Here is a 9,985-nt window from a genome sequence, read left to right on the forward strand (position 1 = left end):
TTGAACCAACAAACAATTAGGCTTCAGAATAGAGGCCCAAACACAACTACCATCATGCACTATACTCCGGCAGCACACCTCAGGATCACTGCTCAGTCTCGAACTGTAATATACAGAACTTTCACTGCAAGTTTTCATTTTGGTAACATGATGGTCATTTCTTTCATCATTTTTTTTATCGGTTTTTTCTTTTCCGTCTCACTTCTTTTGGTTGGACAGGCATCTTTAGTTTATTTTTTAACTCTTCTCAATTTTGCCTTTATGCATGTATGTATGTATGTATGTATGTATTTACTTATTTATTTATTGTGGTACTTGGATTGAACCCATGAGTGCTCTACCACTGAGCTATATCACCCAGTCTTTTTTTTTTTTTTTAAGACAAAGTACTGCTAAATTGCCCAGACCGGCCTTGAACTTGTAATCATCCTGCCTCAGCCTCCCCAGTAACTGAAATTACATGAATGCACCACCAGGCCAGTCAGTTTTCTCATATCTTAATCATTTTCCTATTGCACTCATCATCTTTTTCACTTGTTTTCATTCTTATGCTTAGTCTCTGAAGCCTCTAGCATAGTGGCTCTCAACCTAAGCTGCACATTCAAATCTCATAGGAAGCTTTTAAAAACCCAATGCCCATGGCATGCCAAAAATTCAGCAGAATTTCTGCAAGTGAGATCCACGCATTGCTACTTTTTGAGGCAACCAGCTGATATCAATGCACAGGCAAGTTGAGAACTACCACTTCTATTATCAAACCCTTCTTTATCCTACCTAAAGGTATCCTAGCAAAGTTCCATGAAAATAAAAATAAGGGAAGAAAGTCAAATTCCAGGCAATCCTTGAATCAAGACTTGAGACCAGAAAGACTTGTTATTTTCACATACCATCAGTCACATCTGAGTGTCCCAGAGTCAAATACCTGGCCAAAAATGTGAACTCTCTGACACCTTTCCTAAGCTAACAGGTTATTAGGAAAAACCAAGTCATGGGCACCATCTACTGCACACAAGTCATTCAATGAGATGACTCTGGGAGACAGCAGGGTCTAAGCACCTGGAGGCTTTCTGCTCCTGTAGCCACTGACCATCGAAAACGAGCTCAACACAGTAACTGCACTACCTCAGCAAAGAAAAGAGTTAACTAAGCTTACATGTGAAATAAGTCACTAAAGTCAGTCACAGGCTACACAAGAACACTGAAGACATTATCAAGCATCAGAGAAACTACGAAAAGTTTATCCTAGCAACCACACAATTCATGATAAGGTACCCACCTGTGAATACTAATGGTCATATTTTCTCCAATTTGTTTTTCTAATAGTGTGAAAAGAAAGCAATTGTCTGCACCAAATAGCATTTAACCACAAAGTAGGGATTTCATATTTCACACATTTTGAAATTTCCGACCATCTTGGTCCACATCTGTGAGCCACAGTCTGTAAATCATAATCCATGACTCAGTTCTCCACTCACCTGTTCTCCCTGGACATAGCTTCCAAATCATACACACCCACAAAAAACTGCATGGTCCTTGATATTGTGATAAAAGGCAGGGCTCTGGAGGGGAGGATGGGGTGGCATGGGAGGGGCAGTAAGGTCTCCCACATATGGAACGAAATTTAAAAGGAAGGCAAGGAATGAGCTATGCCCCAGCATTAAAAGCTAAGAGTGTGTGAAGGCTCTCTACAGGAATCATGGTCCCAAAGCATGGGAACACACCTGTCATTTGAGAAAGGAGGGACTCCATAAAAAGCCATTCTACAAGAGGGCCTCTGTCAAGCAGCTACACAGCCTGAACTCACCTTCTTTCCTAAGTTCTTCCAGTCTGATCATCTATAAAGATTCACTCTTTTGTTCCTAAAAGAATCCCAGTCACCAGCACCCTCTTGCAAAGGAGGCACAATCAGCTACAATCAGTGCTTCTCGTGTTAGTCACTTTTCTGACATCTACAACATCTTAAGTATGTGGGCCAGCGAGCCACTTCTCCTTGTCCTTATCCTGCAAACCCAAAGCAAGAAGAGAAGGGCACCACTTACTAAGTCCAAGTCCTGCAGGCAACAGTTCCTCTAAAATCAACAAACTTCCAGAATAAACGTGAGCCTTCCTCCGCCTCCGCCTCCTCCTCTTCCTCCCCAGAAGGAAGCTATAAGAAAAATCTGACTCCAGGGTTCTACAGCTTTATGTCTACAACCGGCAGGTGATGGTAATGACTCCAACTCTCAGAGGGCACCTTCAGGCCAGTGACGCATTTACTGTATCTGGTGTGCAAAGGGTCTTCCTTCCACCAGCATCCTTTCATAGCTCTGTCTGAACAACTCCAATGCAGAACTATCCATTTTTTGGCATATTCAAGTGTTAAAATATGTCTTTATGCTCATATGACTTTCAGTCACTGACCCTAAGGAAGTCTACTCTCTACAAGACAAAACACAGCTACCCTTTTCCACACCAAAGCTCAAGAGAACCAGGTCAGCTAATGAATCACAATGTTCTGTAAATTTTAGACCTTCAAGTGCTTTGATTTTTTTCTTCTCACAACTATTAGGATAGTTGTGCCAAATTTAATTCCTTTTCACAAACAAGAAAAACCAAGGACCAGGGAAAGAGTTTACCTTGCCCAAGCTCACATAGCAGATGATTCTAGAAACTACGGCTCTTAGTTTCCAAGTCCAATACTCTTTGCTGAATGAGAGGCCCTAAACCAGGCACAGTGGCACATGCCTGTAATCCTAGTATTTGGAAGGATGGGACAGGAGGATCACAGGTTTGAGGCCAGCCTCAGCAACTTAGCAAAACCCTATTTCAAAATTTAAAAATAATTTGAAAAAACAGTTTGAAGTACAGCTCAGAAGTAGAATGTCCCTGAGATCAATCGTCAGTACCAAATAAATATAAAAATAAGAGGTCACAAGCAAGAATAATTCTTATCCCTTAAGGATTTAGGGGTATGCATACCTTTCCTCCCTAAATTCCACCAACTTACATTGCTGTCCATCTCCTACTGGACCAAACATTTACATTCAGAGAATAGACTTTGATTAACAATTCTGTCTTAGGTACCCAAATACATTTTTATAGTTTTTATTGGTCTTATTAGGAGGGAAAATGCATGCACAGCCCTAAGCACCTATTACCACTCTGGAGAAAAACAGCTCAGGGAGTTACTGCCAAGGGTGAAGCTACAGTGGTTCAAAGTGGCCACACTCCACCCCCTTCCACACTCTCCCTCACCACAGAGGAAAGAATGTGAGAAGACCCATGGGCAGCATGAGGAGGCCTCAGAGCACTCCCAACCATCTCTCTGCTCAGCAGACAGACCTCATAGCAAGTGTTCTCCTGGGAAGGGTGGAAAGGGAAGGACACCATGCAATGGGAAACAAACTTAAATGCTACAACTTGACCTTTCTTGTCCCTTCCACAGGTAATTACACTTGAGGTTCATGCATTCCAATGCCAAGCTGTCTCTTCCCCTTGCTTTGCAAAACCTAAACTTTCCAACCAAGGTAGGTGTCCCAAATCTGCCCTGACAAAAAACACTCAAGAGCACACTTTTGGACCACATCAATTTTTAAACTCTACACCTACAAATGAGAGAATATAGCACAGGTGTCCAACAGTCTGGCATCTAAAGAGGAACATCAAGCCAGGTGTGGAGGCTTATGCTTGTAATTCCAGTATTTGGGAGGCTAAAACAGGAGGATCGTAGGTTCTAGGACAGCTTCATCAAGTAGTAAGATTCTCACTAACCTAGCAAGACCCTGTTTCCAAACAAGAAATAAAATTGGTCTCGGATGTAGCTCAGAAGTATAACGCCTCTAGGTTCAATTCCCAATACCACCAAAATAAGCAAATAAAGAGGAACATCAAACAAACCTAGCCTTGGTCACGTCTGAGAAATTCTGCCAATTTTATAGTCTGAAGCTTGATTTACCAGATTTAGGCACTTTTCACTGCCAGTCCCAGGCCCTTTTATTGTCTTCTTCCCTGTTGATTTAAGAAAGCAAAATATAGTGGAGAAGCTAGAAGAATGTGAGAAACAGAGATCCAGAGCTGGGCTAAAATCCCAGATTGGAGTCAGGCATGGTGGTGAGACAGGAGGTCTGCAGGTTCAAGGACAGTCTTAGCAAGTAGTGAGACTCTCATCAACACAGTGAAACGCTGTTTCCAAATAATAAAATCAGGCCAGGGGTGTAGCTCAAATGTAGAATGACTCTGGGTTCTGGGTTCAATCCTCGGTACCACACACACACATCCCAGGTTGGTTAATAACTAAGACTTCAGGTGAGTTAGGTAATAATTATTTACACATCTGCTGATGACTGGAGTTTCTGAATGAATAAATGTGAACATACAAGCATAGGGCATTCTCATAATGGGCACTGAGAAAGTGTGTCTATTCCTTCCTACAAAGTGACTACATTCCATCTCAGGATCAAAAAGAAAAAGAAAGCAACTCAAATTAATCATATACTGAAGCAGTTCTCAATAGCAAAAAGATAATATTGTCCCAAACCATTACTTCCTAATATTTTTACATCTGCAATGGCAACTAAGATGGCGGTCTTAAAATTATTCTTTTTTCTAAAGTTCAAAGAAATAATCCTTAGGACAGCTCGACAAAGGCACTAGAGGACTTATATTTAATGCTGTAAATACTGAGTCCAAGCCAAAAACTTAGTGAACAGTATCATGGAATGGTTAATGTAAAGAAAGGTAAAATAAACAAATAAATAAATAAATAATAAATAGAGGTATTCTTGAACAAAGACCATCAGCTGTTTGTGACAGCCACTAACATCTTCATAACATCATCTCGAAAATAAGGAACAAGGCAGGATTTGTGTACGTGACCCCAACAATTAGACAATGTTTAATACAATGAAGAGCCACATGATACTTAATCATAAATGTCTGAGAATAAAAAAAAAAAAATGCAGGCTAGCCAGGCGCAGTGGGATAATCCTGTAATTCCGAGTACTCAGGAAACTGAGACAGAAGGATTGCAGGTTTGAGACCAGCCTCAGCAACTTAGTGAGACTCTCAGCAATTTAACAAGACCCTGTTTTAAAATAAAAAGGGCTGGGGATTTAGCTCAAAAGGAAAATGCCCCTGGGTTCAACCCCTAGTACAAAAAAAAAAAAAAGCTCATCTTACCTACAAATATACAAACCCTAAAAGAACAAAGACTGAAGTAAATAACTGAATTTATAATTTGAGACAGTCGCATCAGAGTAGAACAGAAACACTGTGCGTGTGTGGGATCCTGTGCATGCACACACACATGCACACACATACACACGATATCCATGCTTATCTTCTAGGTCTATCAGAAAGATAGGTATAAAGGTGTAAATGGTTTAATGTATACAGAGTCTGCACCCTTTTCCCTTAAGTAAAAGTTTTATAACTTATTGTACAGGATATAAGTCCAAGGAAAAAGAGAGTCTCTTTAGAAAAAACAAATTCCTAAGGTGTAGATCCAATTTTTCATAGTAATGATTCAAAGTCTACCCATTCCACTGATCTGAATTCAGGAGTCTTTTGCCTTTTATCTCTTCTTTCCATTCATATCCACTAACTCTGTAGACATATAAGATTCAACCCACATAAACTGACGGGGGGGGAGGGGATATAGCATCTGAGTAGGTTTTACTTTTATGATTTTCTAAAACAAGAAATAAGATGAACAGCTATCACTTTAAGTTTTACTTTTGCCCAAGGCTGTCTAGAGCTGGAGGTTAGGAGGAATTGTTTTGCTAGCCTCAATATTGATGCAAGTCATACCAACAATAAAGTACTTGTAACTTTTTACTATTACCTAGTGTTTCTTTTCCAAAACTCATATGTGATCTTTATTATATAAGAAATAAAACTGATGTCAATAATGCCAACACAATTCCCACTGTCTAAAGGCAGAGAATTCTTTTCCATGCTGTATACTTTAAAATCTGTCATCTGAAACTTGTCCTTCAAACTTAACCACCAAATCTCAAATGGTTTTAACTGATTTTTTAAGCAATTCATGAAGAGCAAAGAAAAGTAAAGTTGAGGAAAAATTGCTCATAAGAGGTACCACCAAACACATAGCACTACATAATTTGGGAGTTTTCTTTGACTCTGCTCATAGATTTCCCAAGCGGACCTTAGGTGGGGTAGTGAGTACATCCTTCAGTGGTCCAAGTGTGTCTCTAACACAAGGGTCCCTAAGTTGAAGCATTCCCAAAAGCTTTGCCTCTATTTAAAAAAAAAAAAAAAAAGCCACCCTGGTATTTTCTGTTTCGGTTTTTTGTTTGAGAGGCTCAGAATATTGTAAACAACTTACAAAAGAATTACATGCAGTAACTGTGTGTGAGATGTGAGACATAGAGTAAAAGTAGCCACAACAAAAACTAGGGCCCCAAGGAGCTAGTGATGTACAACCATTAGAGTCTACATACTAACTTTGTGACGGCTAGACTTAACAAGAACACAGATCCACCATGTTAATGAAGGGCCATTATTTTTCTAAAGATTAATTCATACCATGTGTTATTAATCAGCCGGGTAACTGAAAGCTCATGCAAGAACTGCTGTCCCAGTTGAGTAGCACTTAATTGCATTATTGTTATTATTATGGCTGCTGCGCTGGTTTCCCCGGTGTAACTGGCTCCTCTGCCACAAGCACTAGGGATACACACTGCCTGCCCCACAGCATGGAGGAAAAAACAGAAAACTCATAGCCAGAAGGTAAGGACCATATTTCTCCTAGGAACAGTGTTTTTGAAGTAAAACGTTTGTCTCTGGACAAACGAGGATGAACCCAGGCTGCCTTGAGAAGTAATTAAGCTGCGGCTGCTTCCTTTGAGAGTGTCCCATCTTGCACACCCTGGGAGCAGCTGCAGGAGATCACAGAGAATGCAAAGCAACACAGACAACGTCCTCTGGTTCCCACTGAAACACCAGAGTCTCCAGGTGGCCTGAAAAAGCTGTGGTTCAGTCCTCCCAGAGAGCCCAACACCAATCTGCCATCCAGAACCCTATTCCCCACACCAAACCGGCTCCTATGCGAGTCCTAAAGAAGACAATTTAAACATCCTAATCAGCGTTCCAGCGATGTTTAACCTAGGACTCCAGCCTCTTCCCAAAGTTGTTAGGTCACATGTCCCTCCAAACCCGCAGGTAGGCACAAACGCTGATGGCCTGGATCACAAGTTCCTCTTGCTGCCTAGTCTATGGGATTTAGGGATAATCCGCGAGGAAGAAGCAAATGTACACGTGTAAAGAATAGGAATGTGCCCAGTCTTGCCGGTTTTCCTTCCAACATCCCTGAAAAGAGGCTGAGATACTAAAACTGGAAGCCTGGGGTCCCGCTGTAGGTCAGGCCCCGGCTGAGGCTGGGGACCGCCACCACACCCGCCTAGGCTCACAGCGCGATGCACTCTGGCTGGGAAGGGCCCAGAAACTTAGTCCCAGCAGAGAAGGGCGAAAGAAGAGAGTCTTCAGAGCCTTCGGTTTGAGAAGCAGAGAGAGGAAAAGCGGAAAGCAAGACGGGGCGGGGGCCTTAGCTAGGGGTCGCCCGCGTAGTCAGAACAGCTCGCAACACGTCCCTGCAAAACTGCACATTTCTGTGATTTAAGACCAAAAGGAACACGCTGAGGTTCCCCCCGCCTGGGGCGCTTCTCCTCCGCGGTGCTTTCAGATGCCTCCTTCTCGCTCAGGGGCCGGGGCGCCGCGCAGCTGCGGGTCTCCGCTCTCCCTTTTGGGGAGCCCCCACCCACCCCCTCCAAGTTCGCCTCCGCTCCCGCCCCGCCCGCCCGCGCCAGGCCACCTGCGCCCATCTGCCGCGCCCGCAGGCGGGGCCGGGCGCCCGGGGCATCCGCGGGGGCTGGGGGTCTGCGCGTGGTGACGGTGGTGATTTTTTTTTTTTTAAACAAAAAGCCTTAGCGCTTCTGGGCCCCCTCCTCTTCCCACCCACGCCGCACCTCCCGGGCACACGCGCGGCGAGGTGCTCTCCCGCCAGACAATGGGCTCGGAGCCGGCCCCGCGCCCCGATCCCACCCCGGCACCGCAGGGGGCGGCGGGCGAGGGCGAGGGCGCGGGGAGGGGGCGCCGCCGGGCCGGCGCGCACTCACCAGCACGATGGCAAAGCGCTCCTCCAGCTCGCCGGGCTCGGGCATCGGCAGCTTGAGCGGCGCGCTGTGCGCCCTGAAGTCGGTCTGCGGCGAGTCCATGCTCCCCGCGTTGCCCATGTCGGCTGCTCGCGGCCCCGTCCGCGCCGCCGCCGCCCTAGCAGCGCCCCGCGCCCCGCCGCCCCCCGGCCGCAATCATGCCCCCCGCCCGGCCTCCGCGCCCCCGCGCATGGCTCCGCGGCTCCGGGCGACGCCGCAGCCGCCGGGCAGCTCCGCGCCGACCAGTGCGCTCGGCGCCCGCCGCACAAAGCCCCGCCGCCGCCCCGCCCCCGCCCGCCCCGGGGGCTGCCGGGACTCGTAGTCCCGCCCGCCGCGGCCCCGCCCCCGGACCCTGGACCGGGACCCCAGCCCGCCGCGGCCCCGCCCCCGGACCCCGGACCCTGGACCCGGACCCCAGCCCGCCGCCCTCACCCCCGCGAGAAATAACTCCTCCTGGCACGTAGGACCCGGGGGTGAATGGAGCCTATCATGACTGGATGCGTCTTGCATTCTGACTTAAAATTTCTTTATTGTTCGAAAGGATCTCCTTAAATAAGGAACCGCTCAAGCCCTGGACCTGCCCTACTTTGTAAGCTGAGGGTGGGTCCGCGAGCGCTGTCCTGCTTAGGCATGGTAACGTTCCTGGATGCGATTGAAATGTTTTGTACGCAAGTAATTTTTGTATAGGTGCAGTCAGAGCCCCAGGAGTTGAATAAGAAGGAGTCTATTCTATTAAAAACAAGCATTGTGGAACAGCTCTTATGTCTGAATTACTGTTTTCTTTTTTTTTTTTTCCTTTTTTTTTTTTTTTCTTTTTTGGTAGTACTGGGGGTGGAACCCAGGGGCTTTCTACCTCTGGGCTACACTCCCAGATCTATTTTATACTTTATTTGGAAACAGGGTCTCACTAAGTTGCTGAGAGCCTCACTAAGTAGTTGAGGCTGGCTTCGAACCTGTGCGATCCTCCTGTCTCGGCCTCCCAAACTCAGGGATTACAAGCGTGCGCCACCACGCCCGGCTGAATTACTGTTCTCTATAGTGGGAGACAAAAAGAGGTTTGCCCTGTTTATACACAACCATGTTTGGGATTTGTTGTTTTGTTTTGTTTGTGGGTCTGGGGATGGATCCCAGGGGCGTTCAACCTCTGAACTACAGCCCCTGCCCTATTTTCTTTTTATTATTCTTTATTTTAAAGCACCGTCTCACTAAGTTGCAGAGGGCCTCATTAAATAGCTGGGCTGTCCGGGAACAGTGATTCTCCTGTCTCAGCCTCCCGAATACTGGGATTACAAGCGTACACCGCCGCCAGGCCAACAACCATGTTTGGTATGAGATGGATAGAATGGCCGTCTGGGGAGTGTTTGGAGCCAGGGCTCAAATTCTTCCAGAGCAGTGAAGCCAAGTGTTTTACAGAGAAGACTGGGCCCAGTCCTGCCCTCTCAGGTGAGTGTCAGACTGTACCCATTCTGAAACCTTAGAAGAAAAGAGAAAGGCTATGTACTTGACTTAGCTGTTTGCCCACGTTGTAGACTTCAACTGGCATCCACCTAGTTGACTGTAGCTAAACTCCTGCAACAGATCCTTTCTTAGCTTATTGTGGTGTTTCTGAACACTTGTTGTGTATCAGATACAGATTCACTTGGGAAGCTTTTTGTTCAAACTGCAAACAGACCTTGGGCCCTGCCTATTACCCGAATCTCCCCAAGCTGAGAGCCCGATTCTGGGCATGTGTATTTTTAACAAGCTCCCCAGGTGATTCTAAAATGCATCTAGGGGTGTTATATTTTTGTTAAAAAGCAAATGTATCTGGATGAGGTAACCACCAAGATTCAGTC

General features: G+C 45.7%; 1 protein-coding gene across 3 annotated transcripts in view; it reads right to left on the reverse strand.

Moving 5' to 3' along the window:
• Positions 1 to 8,231, reverse strand: part of FMNL2 (formin like 2) — a gene marked incomplete at both ends in the record, with an annotated part of 311,524 nt that extends 303,293 nt beyond the window's left edge. For all 3 annotated transcript variants that reach the window (XM_080689059.1, XM_080689057.1, XM_080689058.1), the window contains one exon: positions 8,115 to 8,231. In XM_080689059.1, coding sequence (XP_080545185.1) covers positions 8,115 to 8,231 — 117 coding nt within the window. The remainder of the gene's footprint in view (positions 1 to 8,114) is intronic.
• Positions 8,232 to 9,985: the final 1,754 nt, after the last annotated feature.

The sequence above is a fragment of the Muscardinus avellanarius genome (assembly GCF_963383645.1).
Source record: "Muscardinus avellanarius genome assembly, chromosome: 2".
In the NCBI taxonomy this organism is placed as follows: domain Eukaryota; kingdom Metazoa; phylum Chordata; class Mammalia; order Rodentia; family Gliridae; genus Muscardinus; species Muscardinus avellanarius.